The sequence below is a fragment of the Saccostrea cucullata genome, unplaced genomic scaffold, assembly GCF_032062105.1.
Source record: "Saccostrea cucullata isolate Sc308-1 unplaced genomic scaffold, CSIRO_AGI_Scuc_v1 ctg555, whole genome shotgun sequence".
NCBI classification, from domain to species: Eukaryota; Metazoa; Mollusca; class Bivalvia; order Ostreida; family Ostreidae; genus Saccostrea; species Saccostrea cuccullata.
Window position 1 is genome coordinate 591,765 of NW_026936559.1, and position 21,573 is coordinate 613,337.

At 31.6% G+C, this 21,573-nt stretch overlaps 1 protein-coding gene across 1 annotated transcript; it reads right to left on the reverse strand.

The window, feature by feature from the left end:
- Positions 1–5,164: 5,164 nt before the first annotated feature.
- On the reverse strand, positions 5,165–15,833 carry LOC134245836 (uncharacterized). Its single transcript, XM_062728091.1, has 8 exons — positions 15,728–15,833; positions 15,121–15,261; positions 14,741–14,822; positions 14,353–14,411; positions 13,729–14,127; positions 13,550–13,649; positions 13,334–13,466; positions 5,165–5,263 (listed from the first exon to the last, which is right to left on the reverse strand). Exons 2-8 carry the CDS (start codon positions 15,149–15,151, stop codon positions 5,165–5,167), a joined length of 903 nt encoding a protein of 300 aa, XP_062584075.1. The 5' UTR covers positions 15,152–15,261; positions 15,728–15,833.
- Positions 15,834–21,573: the final 5,740 nt, after the last annotated feature.

Sequence of the window (21,573 nt, forward strand, 5' to 3'; positions counted from 1 at the left end):
AAATCAAATATTAATTCGTGCAGCAGTTGTTTCATGATTTTTTTTTAATAAAAGAAAAATAGAACATTGTCATGTTTTTTTTTTAATGATTTTCCTTTTTTAAAAGTTAAACAGCGTATAACACACGTGCACTGGTGGGTTGGGTTGGTCCCGCCCTGACACATCTTTAGTGACAAAAATATCAAATTGACATTGTTAGTTTCACATTAAATCTAGCTGACTTAAGTTTCTATAAAACTATACCATATATCTCCAAACATTACACTGACATTGTCAATCAGAAATTCTGCTCCTGGAATGGTTGAAAAAATTACTAATTCCATTGATATCTTTTTTTCAGCCAGAAAAAAAAAATTCGAAAAAACTTGACAAGCCAAAAAAAAAAATTGTATGAAAATTATATGTAAAATTATTTTTTTTGTTACATCAGTGGACTATACTTCAACAAGTGTTTTTATATTACATTTTCTAATGACAAGGTAATTTAATTTACGTCATTAAAACAGTTCAACATTTTTATTTAAAAAGCAAATGTCAATGTTAACACAATATAAAGATATTTTTAACCACAATTTATATATCAACAAAGATAACATGAAATAAATGTTGTATAAGATGTCCACATGTTATAAAAATTCTGTGAAATCATAAATTGTTCATGAAAATATGTAATAATGCTAGTAGAAATATTCTAAAAATTACATGTAATGATAAGTTTAATTATAAAACACAATATACTATAATGCAAGCTAAAGAAATTATGTAAAGAAACATTCATTTGTAATAAAGTTATAACACAATGTAAACACATTATCACTTCACATAATGATTTTTTTAATTCAAGTTATGATTCACTGGATTTCATTAAAAAAAAAATATATTAATATTTGACATTAAATCATAGTTGTATGTTATAAATTTCCATATAATGCTTGTTTTAATACTAATCTTAATTCACTGCATTAAGAATATATTTGATTTGCATATCCACTGCTTTGCACAGCCAATTTTTTCAATGATAAGACCACAAGAAATCCACATCCAAAAACCATTCTAAAATAGATGTATGGCGAAAAATTTAATTGTTAGATTGATATTTAATTTTTTAATTTTTCATATAATATTTTTTTAATACATGTAGATTGAAAATTCCAACTTAAAACAATTATTTTATTTTTATGGCCGTGTTATGCTTACCTCTACTTATATTTTTGAAACTTTTTTTTTTTCGGTGTGAATTATAAAATCCATGGACCTCAAAGTAACTCTAGCAGTAGCTCCGGAGAGATTTAGCAACTCCAGCGAGATAAGGTAAATTATTCACGAAAATGTAGCTAAGAAGTGACTAGCACGTTGATGCATAAACAAAAAAAACAGTTTTCAATACACTCTATAACATCTTCAGAAATTACTTCAATATCTTCAAACTGTAATAAATATTCTTTACGACATATTTTTTTCTGCAGCCATGTATTAGAACTTTTGTCGACAAACAAAGAACTAAATGCGGTATATTGCATATATTTGCCCCCACAAAAGTCAAATTTTGAAAAATTCTGGAAATGTGCTGAATTCCATAAATTGTATTTAAAAAATGAATTAACAGAACATATTATAGTTTCAAAGTAGTTTATTGATTATTTTTTTTATGACGTCAAAAACTCGTCCGATTTTATATCATTTGTTAGAAAAAGGAGACAAAATGGACGAAATTTCAACAATTTTACCTATAGAATTTATAGAGCGCAAGTTTGTTCAGGAAAGATATTTATATATTTCATTGATATTATCATTCTACACATCATATCAAAAATTTGCGGTGATTTTTTCTCAAAATATACGTAAAATATCTATTTTCTGTAGAAATCATGGAAATTTTAAATTTACGTCATTTTCGTGACGTCATTTCAAACATATGACGTCATTGAAATATGAAAATATTCAGTGCTTTGGAGTCAGCATTTATCCCTTTGTGTTAGAATATAATTAAAAATTTCTCCGTCAAAGTTTGATTTGGGGGGCAAAATTTGGTTATTACCGAATAAAGTTCTTTGCATAAAAATTAGGACTATATTCATTTGGCGTCAGATTAACAAGAAAAGTAGACGCCTGTTACTGACAAATCATCTGAATGACAATGAGAATTGCATTGAGGTATACTATGAATACTACAGGAACTATACTTTAGAATTAAAAACATGTTTCTAATGTCAATCGAAAGACCCAAAAGAACATTTTTACATGCATTACGTAAATGAAAGAAAGCATTTCGAAAATTGTATTTTTTCTCTGTTCACAATTAAAACAATTTGTTAAATTCATTTGTTAAATAAACATTGGATTCAAGGTTTCTAAAAATCATACTGCAATTTAGGAGATTAAATCTATATTCTTTTGTTTTAGTATTGGTGAATACAATTGTCATGTGGATTCCTGACCATAAAAATGCAACCATGGCTTTTATTATATAAAAATGTGATTTTTAACCCACCCCTACCCTTTTCTGTTTAATTAAGAAAAGCCTGGAAACACAGTTTTCGTAGGATTTGATTTTTGTGAAGAAACACACTATAGGAATATTCTGTTTACTGTCTATTTTACTTAATAAATCAGTTTTTCCCTATAACTTTTTGACTGGGTAAAAGTTCATCATGTGTATTGAATCTAAATCACAAAAGCATTTGTAAAAGTGATGCTGATACATGAATAACTTTGTACATGTAAATCTGTCAGCTTTATTCTAGGCAGATTATAACTTGTCTGTTTAAGATATGGTTGATTAATACAGTGTTAATATTGATTGTACCCTTACAATTTTGTATTCTGAGCTGTAATAGTTCAGCTTTAGTCCTGTTGTCTGCATGGCAAGGACAGCAAGGGACATCACTCCTATAATTATACTAGAATTAACATGTTTATACAGAATGTGCAGAAATAACTAATTATAAGTCAAGGAAATTATTCATTTGACAATTAAAGTAATACTTAATATTTTCATATATAATTAAAAGCAATGGATTATACCTCTTTGATAGACTGGAACTATGCACATAAGTAACAGCTGTTATTGTTTTTATTCCCTAGTAGGATGTGATCAATGTCCAATTCGTTTGATTTAACGGACGTTCATAAAATTAATATTTAATAACAGATAAATAATTCGGAGATAGAGTTTAGATTTATAAATAAAAAGGTCTATTGAGAGAGTTGTCATTGTATCCTGCAAATTTTCTATTGTTTAACAAAATTTATGAAATTGGCTTAAATATGAGTCTTTGAATATATGAGTGTAAAAAGTCATGAACGAAAATGGACTAAAAGGGTTTTTTTTTTTTTTGGTAATCTTACTTAGAATAACTTTTTTAAACCAAAAAAGCTTCTAATTTATTCATGTTGGAGGTTATTTCCCTTAGGAAGACAGTGTTCATAGTTGTTGCCACTTAAATTTCAAATATATTATGTTAAAATCCTTGAAAATATAAAATTTCTCAAAATCGTTGTGCGTGATGCATGTACTCTGCATGATTGATCTGCAAATATTTACATTTGCAAATATCTTTCTTAGATGAACCTATTGAATAAAAAATATGTTCAATTCTGTGTGAATGTTATTTGGGGGTCAGAGGTCAAAGCGCGACCGAATCACAGAGCGAGGTGATATTTTGTCTTCATATTTCTGTCATGGTGCAAATTTTTTTTGGAATAACGATGAAAAAGATAAAATGAAAAACAATATGGATATTTTTAATCACGAAATGTACAGTTAATCTTCTTTTGATGTGAATAATGTTTTGAATACTGTAATTAGCCTAAAACCGCACCTACCTTTTTAACCCGAAATTCCTTTGGAGTTACAGTGTATGTAAACTAAAACAGGCGATTCCGCTGCTTTTGACTTCAAATATATTGTAAGAACTTATGGAATAGTTAGATTATTCTCAGCAGCGATCATTGTTCGTTCACTATACACCATTACATGTTTACAGATATTTCCTGAACTGGACTGATAAACATAAATGTAAACATTCAAACATTGGAGCGAGATAACTTCTAGGTCATTGCGCATCACTAGATAGAAATACGGTGGCCCGTTCGTGTAATAAATGCAATTTTACTAGAAATTTATTCGTCTCAAATGTAAATATAAGTAATAAATAACAATGTTAAAAAGTTCACCGGGAAACGATCTTTTAGTTGGTACCTTATCAAATCTACTGAGAAGCCCTTCGGGCTTCACAGGTTTGATCACGTGACCAACTAAAAGTTCATTGTTATTCATTTCTTTAGAAAATTCCACGGTAAATGAATACTTCCTGGAGCTTTCAAAAAAATATAAAATAATGCAAAAGTCCAATCATGACGTCAAAGTTAGCATTTTAGAGGTTATACGACAAAAGATTTGCAATTTCCTCTTTCATGGAATTCCTTTGATTCAGAAAGAATGAATATAAATTTCTTTATTCACTTCATATTTTTTAGAATATACAGGGCTGTATTTGTATTGAAATTGTATGCATGTATTGATACATTAATCTCCTTGATTGGCGATTAATTATGAGTTAACATACTGTGTTAATATTTAACTGTGGCAAAACTATAGTGCTGATGATTTAATTGTAGCACTAGGGAATTTATCTGTGGCGGTCCAATGGTGATCCCTGTATATATACATGTATATGTATCCAGTGGTCATATTCCTGTAATCTATCAAACGTGTTTCTTGTAATCATAAAAAAAAACACACAAAAATTATTCGACCAAAAGTATCCAAGTCAATTTCTGTCACCCGTACCTGAAGATATATTTTATGACATAATCAATCTTTATGTTCCTTTGTTATATCTTTTAGTACAAAGCAAAAGCAATTTAACATTTTTTTTGTGAAAAAGTATAACAAAAAGAACATCACCATTGATATTTAATGATTTTCATTTATTCAAGTATACTACGAATAGCAAAAACATAAATGGATAGGGGTAAGAAGAGTCTTTAAAAATAATCTTCTATAGATCTTTTTATTTGGAGAAAAAATCATATATTTAAAAGCTACTGTTCGTAAAATTTTTATGACCAATGTGCATTTCGTTCAAGTAGGTCATGTGCACTTATATATTATAAATCTTTTGTACGTGCATTAGTCTACATATTGAAAAACATATTGAAATCAACAAAAAAGTCTTGCATTTCCATTCATGGTCACTGGTTCAACGTATTCTCCAACGTATACCGGAGAACTGTATAGGGGATTTCCGTTGTTTAGGGGCTAAAACAGAGTAAAGATATAGTTGTACTTCTCATTATGATTCCCACATATTCAAACAAAAAATGTATAACCCACCCACCCCCCAGCCAATGTCAGGAAAAATATGAGGTCATGATCTTTAATGTGCCTTATTGGCAAATTAAAGGTCAAATATCAAGGAAATAGATATACTTGTATATTATATACAGCGGCGGATTATAATATTATAAACAAAATGGCGTTCCAATTGCAGTTAAAAAGAAACGTTCACTCTTATCTATCTGTAACTCCTCTCAGTTTGCATGTTTAAATAAAAAGGGCACATGACTGGTTAAATGACGTATTATGTTACAATAAGATAAGACGTATCATGATTGTGATGCAATAAATTACGTCATTCTGTATGTAAACAGAGAATGGGAAAGGCGAAAGATTTATCACCAAGGTTAAAACAAAGGATAGTAAATAGTTTTCACAGAAATTGCAAAGTGCCTAGGATTAAACCGATGTACAGTTTGTGCTGTGATAAGGCGATATCAGGAACGGGGTTCGGTGGAGAATAAGCCTAGAACGGGAAGAAAGAAAAAACTTAGTGTACAGGTACGGTCAATTTTGAGGTTAGTAAAAACACATCGTGTCGAACCTCTGAAAGATATCACTGCCAGATTCAACCAGTTTCGGGGGAATACTGTTTCAGAAGTAACTGTAAAAAGATGTTTTTTCCGAAATAAATACCACAGACGAGTTGTAAGAAAAAACATACGAATCCGAGATGTAAACATAAAGAAACGAGTCGAGTGGGCTAGGGGGAAAAGGCATTGGAAAGTTGATGGTGACTGGAATCGTGTTATTTTTTCTGATGAAAGTAAGGTGATTATTGGAGAAAATAATCGTGTATATGTGTGGCGGAGACCCGGAGAGGAGTGGATGCCGCAATGCATTAGCCCCGGTCGTGGCGCAAAGGTTATATTAGTCTAATGATTTGGGGGTGTATCTGCTGGAATGGACCAGGTACTCTGACAGTTGTCAATGGCAATATCAATGCTGAAAAGTACAGGGAAATAATTGATAATGAACTGTGGCCAGTTGTAGCCCAGCATTTTCCACAGAATGACTTTATTTTTCAAGACGACAATGCGCCAGTGCATCGCGCAAGGATTGTGCTAAATTACAAAACTGAAAATAATATTCGAGGAATGCTGTGGCCTGCCCAATCTCCGGATGCTAACATAATTGAAAACTGTTGGCTTTTGTTAAAAAATCAGCTTAGAAAATGTGCAAACAGAATTACCAACGCAGCGGATCTAGAACAAGAAATTCGAAGAATATGGACCACCATCCCAATTCATTATATACGGAACCTTTACAGATCACTTCCACAACGAATGGTCAAGATTATAAGATCAAAGGGGTATGCCACAAAATATTAGGTAAGTTTCATTTATACAAATCTGTTTATAATGCAGAAATCGTTTTTTTATATACCGGATCCGTATGTTGCTAATAACGCGACGACGCCATTTTGTTTATAATATTATGATCCGCCGCTGTATGTTGTAAACAATGGTTAAAAAGAAGGAATTACAATATTCGTTTAATTTTAAACCTCGTTGTTTTCTTTATTTACCTGTTCAAATATCGCTAAAAATAACGTTCATCAATAGAGTTACTTCCCCTTTTTGTGACGTCATTAGAGACACTCGACAAAATCTAGTTACATAAACTAGTAAAAAGTGCTCTTGATTATCTAAAATTATGGCAAATTTTGGGGAACAGAAATGTTGATATATCCGAGTTATGCGTAGATCTGTCTGTTAAGAATAGGCTTTGTATATTTGAGTCAAGATAGTGCAAATTGATTATTCTTCTTTGACCGATTCTGTTTCGTCCGAAGCCGGTAAGGGTGAAAGTGGAAATTAAAATAACACAACTGACAAGGGATCATCGCAGAAGCTAACGAATGTACATACATGTAATTTGTATTTAATGCCTTTTACTGAGTGTGCTCAATATTTCCGCAAATAAATATTTAACTGCGGAAAATTGATTTTATGTGTTGTTTCTTATTCATCATATAGGACCAGGACTTTTACATTGTGAAAAAGTATAGAATTCTTTTTTTTTTTTTACATTGCATAGCCGTTTGAATCGCGCACACAGCTTTTTTTTATGTTAAGTATACTATAATAAACAATGAACGGAACAACAGAAATTACGTCATCGTCGGATCATCCGTGGGAATCCGAAGATGTACATGTAGAGCTATCACAGGTGCTTGGAACCCCCGCCTTCGGTTGTTCCGTACCCCAGTGGTTTTTTTTCTATTTTAAAATAATATTTTTCTATGATATATTCATAAAGTAATACAACCGAAAAATCCTAAATTTAAGGAGAAAGAAGGCTCGTTTAAGCCTTTTATAAATTTTTACTCTCTGATACTAAAACAGAACGTTCTGTTTTAGTATTAGAGGGTATGGATTTTCCCCGTCCCTAAGCACCTGTGGTAACTAAACATTTGTCTGGAACCTTTTTAATTTATGCGTAACAAGTAATTTTTATTTGCCCCCCCCCCTCCCTCCCGAAGTTACATTTCTTTGTTGCCCCCTCAACGGATATTAATTGCTTCAAACAGGTCTGAAAATCTTTGTCACATAGCGCTTTCATTCTAAAAATATTTTAATATGAATTATTTTACCCTAATTTAGTTTAGAAAAAAGAAAACAAAACTATTTTAAGTATACATTCTGATTTCGTATGCTCTTGTGGTAACTATGTCAATACGCCAGCACAAGAGAAAATAAGTGCTGGAGGAAAACAAATCACTTGCGTGCATGAACACTGAGGTTTTATTGTTTGAATAAATATGTAATGGAAACAATTTTAATATAAAAATTTTCTAGAAAAGGGACAACGGGAAGTAAATGAACGCATTCTTGAGTAGCCTAAGTATTTTCTGAGACAGATATCATGCGCGGATTTAGAGGGGGGATTTCCAGGACACACCCCATCCCAACTGAGATTTTTTGTAGACACGAGAACTTGGCAGATAATCAATTCCTTGTCTATAATACCACACCTTCCGTTTTTTGTCAGTCAAGTTTTAAAGATTGTTCCTTCAGAGTATATGAAAATTGCTAGTATTTTTTTAACTCTAGCATGTTAGAGGTTTACGCCGAAATACATAAACTTTTGACTTGGCGCCGCGTAATGTTCAGTCATGTATGTACCGAGTGCATGCTCTTCTGCAAAGGGCCAATCTCTAAAACTTGACAAAAGCGGAAAATATAAAATGTCAAAGTATTGGTATGACAGACAAGGAATTCATGTATATTTTGCTTAGTTTTATTTTCAGTAGGGGTGAAGGGGCAAAGTACATGAACCAATCGTCAGGTATTGGTGATCTTGTTGAGTACTGTAACAAGAATAAAAAAAAAACTTTCCCTAAAAACAGTATTGCAGCTATAAATACCTAAACTGACAAATTGAAAAATGCAATTTAAATTTGAAATAAAACTAAGAAATTCGTGAGATAATTTTACAATTGATTAAAATGTAGCCTTAACTGGTCTATGTAAAATGTCGCTTATATTTATAGTGTTTCGTGTTTATTGGGCTCAAAACCATGTCTTTTTAAATTGAATGTCCATATTTCCCTCATTCAGGTGCGTAAGAATTTAAATATATACTCATGTCTTGTTCCGATTTATTGGTACAGTTAAAAGCCCACATGGCAACTTCTCGCATACAATAATGTTCCAAACACGGCAATGTAGCATGCACTTCCTATTTCACGCTGTCTCTGATGACGTCACGCAACAAGGGAGATAAGCGATTTACAATAAATGATCCACTTGTCACACAGGTAAGTTTTAAACGACAATTAATGATGGAAATTGGTGACAAGAAATTAAATAGAGCTCAGAATGTCATTCATATTGCTCCAGAGGCTGACAACAATGAATAGTTATGAATGTTCAAAAAACTTTTATACTTGACCTTTAAATACCATTTGTTAATTAAGTTCAATTTTGGAGGATGTTTGGTAAATTCATAGGGAAGTATTTAGCATGCAGCATAAACATTTTAGATCTATATATTTTCAAAGTATATATATAGTTTTTATTTCCTGTTTATTTAAAATTATTCCCTTTAGTTGTTTCAGAAAATAATATTAAAATATGAACTTATAATGTAAAATAAACAAAACGAAGCAATTCACTTCACTGTCACATATTACAAATACAATGCGGAATGGCATCCCCGAGGAACCCTCAATGAAGTTCGTTCCCAAGACAGACCAAAGCAGCACTGTTAAGGCTTACTGTGAAGAAAACAATGGAATATAGATGTGAACAAGCTAATTCAGAGAATTCGTGTCCCCCGCTTAGGGAAAAAGTCGGCTCCCCCTGACTGAATTTGTAGAATTATTAAATGTATACATGTATACTGAAGCAAATAAAATACATGTATGTCAATATGCATATAAAGATTTGATTGCTTATTCTTCATTATGTGTATAGAAGATTTCTTTATATGGAATTTTTATCACACTGTAATGATGATTTTATAACCTCATAAATTTTTCATTTCACATGCTGAATACTATCATTTAGTTAAAAAAAAGTATTTAAAAAAAAAAAAGAAAGGTGCGACCGAGATTCGATCCCGGGACCTCTCACACTAGAAGCGAGAGACATAACCACTAGCCCACGGAATCGCTTTAATTGGTGTGAAGTATATGCAGAAGTGAAGTCACATACATGTATATATTCATGTTTTCATGTTCAGTATTCTCAAAATTTTACACAATCCATGGTGTTTGATTTATTTAGCCTTTATTAAACAGTTCTAATAGATGTAATAAGAACATAAAGTCCGCAGAGAACCTGTTTTATACGCAATAACTCTCCTCATGCCCCTGCGCTAAAAATAGCGACATGTAATACTATAAATACTAATAAAACAAACGGGGCGGGGCACTTTGAGAGGGGCGAGAGACGTCCTAGGGAGTTTTGATATAAAATTACATTGCATAAGCTCAAAAGCTTCTTGAAATATCGCCCGGAAATAATAGTATTTCACACAGACAGAATGTATAAATTTACGACCTTGAACTTTGACCTTTTGACCTCAAAATCAATAGGGGTCTTCATTAGGCCACAGGAAGTTGTTGTATAAAATTTCATTGCAATAGCTCAAATGGTTCTAGAGATATCGTGTGGAAACGAAAGTGTTTTAACAGACAGAATTTGCTTATTTATGACCTTGACCTTTGACCTTTTGACCTCAAAATCAATAGGGGTCTTCTTTAGTCCACAGAGAGTTGCTATGCTAAATTTCATTGCAAAAGCTCAAAGGGTTCTCGAGATATCGTGTGGAAACGAAAGCGTGACAGACAGACAGAAAGACGGACGGACGGACGGACGGACGGACGGACGGACGGACAAACCCAAATTAATATCCCCCACTTTTCAAGCGGGGGACAAAAAACGGGATATATTTAAAACTGATTTTTTTGCGTAAAATCGTTTATTATTAGATACTTTAAATACTTATTAAAATAACATAGTATATTGCCCAACTCTGTACGTAGTGAATTAAGTTTGGCCCAATCAATGGGCAGTCACGTGATAAACGCATAGAATGTACTGAATGGAGGTCGAAAACAAATTTTAATACCGCAAGGGCATACCTTTGGTGAAATTAAAAATTTAAGTAAAAGTAAACATTTGTTTCTGTATAAATTAACTATCTAGAAACTGTTGCTGCCTTAAATAGAATTTTCCTTTTATAAGTTAAAATTTCAAGTTATTGGGCTTATGTCGAAATTCATTTGACCTTTACCAAGTATTTAAAGAAAAAAGCAGCACTTTTCACTTTAGAAAAACATCCTTTATTTATATTTCAAAAATGGCTAACATCTATGCCCTTGCGATAATGTGATTTAATATACCACCTCGATGTTAAACTGTTTTAAACATACCGAACCCGTACATATGGTAAAATTATTTACATACACAATCTTGCTGTTAATAAGTAATATCGCGACTATCAATAAGTACCTCGCAGTTATCTAACTTACTACCGCTCTTTTGCGGGGGAGTCGAGAAAGGTCTAAATTTCTGGGGCACATGACATTGTTTACAGTAGTGACAATCAACTGATTCCAACAATTTAATGCCGAAATCACAATGTTTTGCCAGATATTGAACTCCAAATAGTACATTGTCATATAAGAAAAGTTTAGAATATTTTATCTGCTTTAAGATGTGACGATTTTCAATGAAAATTTAACTAGAAGAGTCCGCTTAATTAAAAATATCGTTAAAAATGTAACAATTTAGGATTGGCTCCTCTGAAAAATTTATTAGGCTGGTTCAGCGATTGTTTAGCAAAGTATTCCACCAGAATTTTTTACTTATCTGTCCTTGTAAATGCTAAAATGATCGATCTTGCATTATATTAAATAGCACATTTGCCCCCACCCAACAGACGTTTCCTACCTCCATCGCGAAAGAGTTCCGCTAAGTTTAGTAATCGCGATATCAAGTATTGAATAATCCCACCAAATAAAGGTTATACATTAGTAATAATTAACAGCCTTTCTAAAATATGTAAATAATATTCTGTTTAATAATAAAATGCGTTTTTCTCTGTAAAAATATACTTGATCTACCTCTCACAGCAAATAGATTGAGTCATGTTTACCAAAATGAGGTCATGTGAACAAGTTTGCTGCGATCAGTGATTTGTTTATAAACTCTTGTCTGGGATTTATAACTAGCAACAACTATTTATAATGCATTGATAAGATCTGATGTTGTTAATTATGCTTATAAAGTTTAAAATAGCAGATTTTTGCTTTTCAGTTATTATAATTAATAAAAAATTTTGTGTGATGTCACAGTAAACATTTCCCGTAAAAATTAGGCCCCGCCTCCTTTTTCAAGCCTAAACAATGCTGCGAAGGATTTAAGAATTAAGAAAATGTTGGTCGTGCTTTTAAGGATTTCCATCCCTAATGGGACCAAATTCCCTACCCTTAAATGTCTGTCAAGTACATAATACTCTGATAAGTATTTTATAGTGGAAAAGAACTGACCGCGAGAAAGTTTTTAAAATTTCATTAATTAAGCAGTAGTTAATTAACAAAGATTGCATTGAAGTCTATGGGGAAAAGCGGTTTTTTTTTCAAAGCAAAAATTCAAATAACTTGAATATCAATAAATCCTGTGGTGGAAAGATGCATTGAGACATTAAAAATAGAATGACAATTAAAAACAATTTTTTTACCAGCTAAATTTTTTAAAATGATTTTTTTTCATTAATTAAAAAAAGGGGAGAAAACTCTTACTAAAATTCAAGGTCATAAATTAGGACACATCCCACTATACATACTAATAGTAATATGTGGAAAGCATGTCTAAATAAATGCCTACATATCTGTTATGTATTCAATCTCATTGAATTTGTTCCTATTTGGGATTGAAAACCTTAAGAAACCCAAGAAGCGTAATCAGTTTATTCAATGCTTTCAATTTTTTTAATGATATAGTTAAAGTTTATATTTTTACTTTTAAAAGGACTTATTTTGCCAAAAAGACAAAGCATAATTTAAGATTAATTAAAAATAATGGGGGATTGCTTAGCAGAATGTTAACCTAAATTATCATACCTAATCTTTACGTTTTGTATATAAATGTATGCATAAATTAAAGTGTGATAAGTTTTTCAGAGAACTTTCAAACACCTTAACGTTAACAAAATTTCGTAAACAATCTTTAAAAGACTCATACAAAGTACTACTGTATAAGTGGAAATTTTAGCGAGACCAAAATTTAATGATTTTCCTAAAAAAAATGATATTTATTTTTAGAGAGATGAATATGTAAGCAATTAAAAAATGTTGACTAAAGAAAGTATTACAAATAAAACACAAAATTTTTAGCGATATTTAATTTTAGTGATTTCAGCATCCTCGCTAATAATGCCAAATTTAACTCCTTGCTTAAAATTCTGCTATCAAATGATATATCTTGATTTTTATCTCTCATTCCGTAAAATATGATCGATCTCAAATTAAATATTTACCTTATTATTTCGTTTTTGTTCTGAGATTTCTGAGTACACTGATGTGTCTGCCACTTGTAGTTGTGTTCTGATTAAAGGCCTATCCTGTTCCGTGGTGTATTCAGGCTTTTCTTTCTCTACCCCAGTCCTTCTTCTAAAATCATAAAATAAATACAGAATACAGAATTACCTACATAAAACATGGACACAGTACAGCATAAACCACAATTGGTTTACCTTTTATGGCATATATATGAGAAAGTCATAGATATTATCAGTCCAGACACAAATCCCCCAACAAAGACTGCTGTTGTAAACCACGGAGAAACGTCTTTATCTATAAAAAAATAAATAAATAATACAAGAAATAAATTTGTATTCATTCAAAACTTCCCTTCCAACTGATTTATATTTACCGTTCCCAATTTGCATTAAATTGGATGTAGTAGAATTGGAACCCGTCTTTTGATCATTAAAAGTTTTTACAGCGTTTGAAGATGTCACGTCTAATTGATGAAGATTCGATGTTTCATTTTTAGACGTAGTATTCACTGTATTATGTTTCTGACATGAGCGATCTTGAAGTGAATCATTTTGTGTTGTGGCTTTGCAGAGTAGGCTAACGTTAGATGAATGTAGATGACTACTATTTCCTTGCTGTCTTGGGACATCCTTACAGTCACATCTAATTTCAAAGCATTTTCTATTATTCAGTGAAACAGCACATATTTTCAGTGGTCCTTTCCTTGCAACTTTGAATTCCACAGAGGTTTCACCATTTGAGAAGAAATTACTGATCAACGGATTTTCAGCTTCTATCAAAGAAGAAAAGGAAGCAAAATGTCTTTTTAAAATGACCAGATAATTAATATTTTAGAACAATATTTTGAGTAATTTGACTGTAAGGGGTAATAATCAAATCCTTTCCAACATTACGTTTATTCCCGAACAATTTATGCGATTGATATAATGTGTTAAACCAAAAACAATGTTTTTTACGCGTTGGTTGATTTCATGATGAATGTTGTATTAGCTCTCACCTGTCAAATTTGTATTTTGAAGTGCCTCTTTTACTTTTTCGATTATATTTTCAAAACTTCTGTAGAATAAGATTAAATTAAGATAAATTAATACAATCAAGTATATATAATATCTTTTGTCAAATTTGAAATATCCCGCTCCCCAGACAGAAATCTTAAGTCTTCTGACTATTATTTTGTTTTAATTTTACAAGTCAATGCAGCTTGTAATGGACATTTATTTTCCTACTTCTGTTCAATCATGCATCTGCATATAATAAAAAGTTTTTCAGTCTTTAAAAAGGGTCTTGTAAAAATGTATGACCCAAATAAATGTTTTAAAACGAATACAAATAAACATTTAACCTTATACTTAATCTTTTTTATACGTAGAAAATTCAAAACTTACACTATCTTCTTCGGACCATTACGATGAAAATCAAGCGGATGATCGCAATTTGACGCAATTGTCAGAGAAGATGAGATGAAAACTGAAAAAATAAATAAAAGAAGTCAGAATAAGGATCACAAGTATCACTAGTTTTCATTCTGAGCATGTAATTCGTTTCTATGTGAAACTAATAAAGAAAGCAAAACTGATTTGCTTGTCAAATTGCATACTGACGTTTTATTAATATAAAATTAAGTTTTGAAACAACCGATACTTTATTTATTCCCAATGGTTATCAAATTAAACGTTAGTTTTTGCTTTTTACCATACTTTGAGTTTTTTTTTCTAAAAATGGTAATGTTAATCATCAATAAGAAATATATTATGAAAAAACTTACACATTAATGATACAGCAATCATTATTCCCATAAGCTTTTTCAATCTATTCAAGAAATCCTACAGCATGGAAGAAAGCACTTTTGCTCCTTTTGAAATTTATACTTTTACAACAGAATTTGGACTCTGTCATGTATCAGTTTCTAGAAAGACAAATTCATATTAAACATCAATCATAAAATATTTTTGAACTTTGTTTCTTTATGAAGTACATACATATAATCAACTTCCTCAAATGTTTAACATGATAAACATGGTAACACATAAAAGTGAATAGTCAATACGTTTTATATGTGCAGTGTATATTATCTAGAGTGTTTTTTTTATACATGATATAATACATGTTTTTTTTTATACCCCATGATCTCTTTCATAAGCAGTGCCGTTCTTAGAATTTTAGAAACCAATCTTTAATTTTCCCAAACGTCCTTTAAAGCTTCAAATCTTTAATGCATACATCACACAGTTTAATATTTTAACAAGGAAATTTGTCTTCCTTAATTGTTGAAAATAGCTAAATAGCTGATACGTATGCCAATCATATCTTAGGCAAGTCGACCATGCTCGCCATCATTACTGATTCATTCTGAAAGGTAAATAATAACATACCTAATTCTGCTCATAAACACCGGATACAAAGGTATTTTTGTATATTGAGAACGCTGTGTGACATGCTCAATCCTTATAGAAGTGTGACTAGGTTTATGATTATAGTTTTTGACCCCATCGTCAATAGCCTTCTTCCTCTAACCTACTTAGAATATTTTCCTCTGTTACATTTACCACAGATGTAAAAAGATAAATGTTTGATGGATTAGCTAATACTAGAGTGAAATTTTACTGTTTGACACCACTGTTACAACGCACTTTGAAAAATTACGCACTTTGAAAAAAATTTTCAAAGTGCTTTAAATTTGGGACCAAATGAACGCACTTTAAAAAAATAAGATTTCTTTTCAAAGTGCGTTAACATCGACCATATTATCACACTTTGAAAAAATATGTATGACTTGAATTTGTCAATATTCTTGCAAATCTTGGGTATGATAAATAATTGAACCTGGATAACTCTTTGGAGATGAGGTCACTTCAGGATGTGAAAGTGAGCGATTTTGATTTTTCCATACTTTGAAAATTCTATCTCTCTTAAATTTTTTAAATGTTTTACTTAAGTTTTACAGTTTGTATGCATTTTATATGTTAACTAAAATTTATTGAAAGTTTTCAACGTCATACATGTACCAGTTATGCAAATACATAAATTTGGGTGTAACATTAGCATCGGCACCGGGAAAGGAGGGGGATCTTAGGAACTCAAATGTTTTGTAAAGATAAATAGGCATTGAAAATCGGGGCTTGTTTTTGAAGGGGGGGGTGTCCACTTTCAATTTGCTACCGACGACTATGTACAATGTATAAAAAAGAGTTGGGCTGAGAGACCTTCTACTCGCCTTCTACTTGTTCCCATTGGGGTTAAATGAATATATACATGTAAATTAAAATGTTTTTTCGAAAGATATAATTAATAAAAGTTGATTCTCTCAATTACTAAAACCTAAGTATAGAGTTTTTTTTTGTTTTATACATATTTTTTTTCAAAGTGCGTTATATGTCCCAAGGTAAAAAAATGTTTATGTACACTCTTAACGCACTTTGAAATATTTTTTCAAAGTGCGTTGAGTGTTGCCAAATTTAGCGCACTTTGAAAAAAATTTCAAAGTGCGTTGATTTTTTTCCAATTTTAACGCACTTTGAAAAAAAATTTCAGAGAGCGTAATTTTTTCAAAGTGCGTTGCCACACACCACACGTATGATCAAAACATGCCTACCCAAGTGTAATCAACATACTGACGGCGATTGCTCTAATTCAACAGCCAAGTGTCGTTTCTAATCGGGAGTTATAAATAAATTCTAGATCTACAAAACTGATATTTTTGTGAACTTTTCAATTCATCTATTATCACTTTAAACTGATGTAAATGGTTAAAATACAATAAAAATCTCCAAACAGGGTATAAAACCCTAACCCCGGAAATCTGAGACGTAGAATCTGGTGCCTTCGAGGAATAAGCATCCCCTGTGAACTGGTCACACCAACACGCCATAAGTATGGATCAAATAGTCGGAATAATTCGTAATTGAATGTTTTTTAAAACATTTTATTTTCTTTTACGAATATAGTATTCTCTCTTTTGTAAAGCATTTGCTTTCATGCTGAATCTATATATTAATAGGATACGTGCTGAATTGTCGAACGTCGGTCAGCTAAAAATATTTAGTAGTAAAAAAAATCTCATTAACATTATATTACTTTCCAAAGGATTTGAGAATCACAATGTTTTTTATTGTAATTCTGGCTCGAAGCACCTTTTAAAAAAAATTCCATATATAAAACAATCCTTCAGAATTTTCCTTTCAAATCTAATATAGGCAATTTTTTCTAAAATCGGAGTTAAATTCATTTGGATTGTTCTTCGAAATGGGGTACGTTTAAGACTTTCAGATATCCGCTGTTCCTCAAAATCTTTATGCTGAAATGTATTCAGATTTTAATTAAAACGATGACTTTCTCACCAAAGCACGTATTAATTTAGCTTTTTTGAAATGCACGTATATTGACGCAAAATGTTTTTTTTTATCTCGTTCTTTTTTTTTTTTTTTTTGGCATTGGCATTAAGCCTGAACAGGAAGAAAATGAAAAAAAAAATAGATAAGATAAAATTAAAAATTCTGATTTTGTTCAAATATTGATTTAAGCACTAAGTTTAATTCGATGATTCCAATTGGCTTTCAATTTTTTTTTCAAGTTCCAGTTTTTATATAAATATGTAAATTAAAAGGCATTATATATTTATGGTTCCTGAGCTTCAACATCAATGAATTAACAAAGCATTGAAATGAAAATGTAGCATAGGTAGCATTTTTAAGGATTTTTACATATACAGTAAAATTTGTCTAATTCGGACTCTGAGTACTCCGGATTTTTGTCCATTCCGTCTATAAATTTTAGTCCCATGCACTTCTTTAACAAATTCATTAGAAAAAATTCTGTGTACTCCGGATACTGTCTATTCTGTATTCCGAACGGCCATACCGGTCCCAACTGCTCATAATTAACGGTAATTATTTCCTCTAATCCGGCCACACCTGAGTTACTTCAAAGCAATTAACACCTTTCGTGGTGGATGTGATTATCTGTGTTTACATTACCGGTGCCATGAGACGAACGCAATCAAAATATAAATCGGGATTGAAAATCGAACGCATTTCAAAATGGCGCCGTAGCACTGTTGTGGAAGACGTAATTTTTTACATAAAAATTAAAAGTTCAATCCAATAATTAGTACTTCGTAAATAATTGTGCATTACTGTTTTTACATAGAATGAGCTCTTTGACAAGCTAAACCTGGTCCGCTTGATTTATAGTAGGCCTATATTATGCGTGCCTGTAGATTTTGATTTATTAGAAATAGCTAACATTTCACCCGACTTTCAAACTTCGTGAACAAACAAGAAAATAAAGTAAGTCGTATGAGACTATTTTATAGTTTCCAGACCCCAAAATATTGATTGATTTCATCATATAATTATATTTTATATTATGTAAATATGATGCACTTGTAAATAAACAACAAAATTTTCAAAATTAATATTTTCCTGCATTTTTCCTGCACTCCGGATTCTGTCTAAACCGGCCAAATTTTATGGAACCGGTGGTAGCCGGTTTGGACAAATTATACTGTATTTCTATTTTAAGGTTGTAAAGTTAAGTTGATGCCATAATTGTCGTCGCCTCTACATTCTAGGGGGATACCGTCTTAACCAATCCATATGTCTTTGGAAACGTCTCAGCGCTAGTGGATTTCCAAAGTACGGACATCGTGCACGAATGCCAGTTCCTCTCAGACTCTTGCGAACAATTCGTGCACTTTTATACTGATTTCTTCATCCAGTAATTGTAGCATCTGTTTGTATAGCGCAGGTGCTGAAGGGGGGTCTTACAGTCCTGTCTGGGTGTTGTAACCCGCGGACTGCCAGTTTTGTTGTCTATCAAGTGTGTATCTAACTTGTTGGAGACGTAAGTTTAACCACTGCAAAGCTGATTGATATATACCAAATGCAGTGGCAACGTCCTATTGCGTAGCTCCTGTTATCATCATCACTAGCCCGGTTGCGTTCATCTTTGTAAAAGTTTGGCAATACAGCATCAACATTTCAATAAAATCTTAAATATGGGTTGAGTAGTACTGTTTATTTTTCTCTAAATCCAGAATATCAATAAAAATAGACCTTCGATTTACTAGAAATAATGTAAAACACTATTTTTCATAAACATAATTAATCAATTAGGGAAATAATTCAACACTTCGGTTTTAAAAGCTCATGTTGTCCTTTAAATAGGTCACAGGTATCCAATGATAAAAAAGATAGTTGTTCCATATACTTTTTCAAAATTTCTCTCTTGAGTAAAAAAAAAATGCGTTTCTGTTTTTGTTGAGTATATTTGAAAATGAAGACCCTCAAACGATCATCTCTAACGTGTCAAAAGTTTCTTTAAAATATCCCTGCTGAACTTTCAACATGTTCAAATTGGCGACATTACTTTATTTCTACTATGAATTCTTTTAAACAATCTTGTGCTAAAAATAACAAAAAACCCTGAAAACTTTAATCACACTGTATATCGAGTCTGTATAAGAGCCCAGTGGTAACAGCCCTAGCTATGTATGTGATTTACTCTGAAACTGAAAACGTAGATGTTAAAGGATATCACTTTTCTATGGTGTTTTAGTATGAGGAAGTTACTTTGTGTAAAATTTTAACATGCCTCCTTGAAATATAATTTTCCTTATCTAGCCGTTTTCCGAGTTATGCCGGAAAGCCGTGTCATCCTTTTTTATCAAGCCGCATCAAAAATGTTCCTCGACGTTACTTCCTGTAATATTTATTACATTATATTTATTAAATACTCCGATCTTATTTCATTAATTTGTTTCTGTCGTGTATATTTCCTTTACATACCAAGCATAGCATTGTTATGAGTGTAGACCTCAATGTGTTACCCTTTTTTATTCAACACGATTTAGGAACATCTCAACATATATAAATTTGCATAATTAATATAGCCAATGCATGTGTAAGTTGCAGGATAAGAATAAAATACTAGTACATAAAAACCTCTCTTGAAATATATTTATGCGAAAGTAGTGACTTAAATCGGGATCTACTAAATGCCGGATGCTAATTGAATCCTATATTACATTTCCCTTTTGAATAAGACAAATCATGAATCTGAGCATGAACATTTTACCCATATGTTTAGGAATATAATTTATGCAGTCATAATGAATGTTTTTATTTTTCAAAATACAAGAAATCAAAATATATTATTTACAACAAAATAGTATTTGCTTTTCTCTTATTTCAAAAATATTACAATAATTATTTTGTGAATAGTTTTTTCTCTTTTTTTAAGGTGTAGAGTCTAAGGATTAGAAGGGAAGACAGTGTCTATTCATAATATGAATGATGACGTAATTAAACATGTAGTGATCATTGCAAAATACCAATTTTCCCCGTGAGTATTTTGGTCCTGAACAACCAATGCTGTTTCTACGTGCCCTATACGTGCATCATTGACACGAGAAAGAAGTATGCACTGTTTGCATCCACATAAATAGAAAAATCCACGGTTATTTTGTTGAAAGTTGCTCCAGTGGCTAAAACGAATTATGAAAAGTAAAAAAAAAACACATTAGCTTCTATGAATAAAAAAGCAATTAATTCAAACCTTTAATCAATCTTCTACTTTTGGAAGAAGCTTTTTTTCAGGGATTATGTTTGAATAATTTCCTGGTCGCTGCTCGCATTTACATGTATTGGTATATACGGGTTGATTTGTCTGAGTTGTGCGTAAAACATAGTATGGTGGTTCCTCCTCACTATAATCATCGCTAACATTGCACAGGTTTGAAGATCTATGATTTGTTTCTTGTGGTAAAAAGATTTCACGATTTTCTGTGGAATTCTCGATCAAGATTGTGTAATGATCAACATTTTCGTCACGAGGACCAACTAGATTTGCACAATCCTTTTCATTGACATGATGGTTTTCTTTCCCTACTGCGCAACCTTCGTCTTCTTTTTTCTCAATTTTGTAAAGATCGTTATCCACTTGACATTGCGTGTAATAATGGTGAGTGGTAGGTTCCAAATATTCTTCACTTTTTAAAGCTTCAAAACATTGTAGTGGATGTGAAGTTTCCACAAAGCTTGGACTGCTGGGGCTTTCTTTCACAGTCACAGATTGTACAACATGCGTTTTACCATGTTGATCAATAACACACAAATCTCCATCTGGATTGCAAGCATTTTTCATTCTCTTTTCTTCCAATACTGCTTCCTCTTCCTACAAATTCCGATTTTAGATTTGTTTAATATTCTTACATTACAAA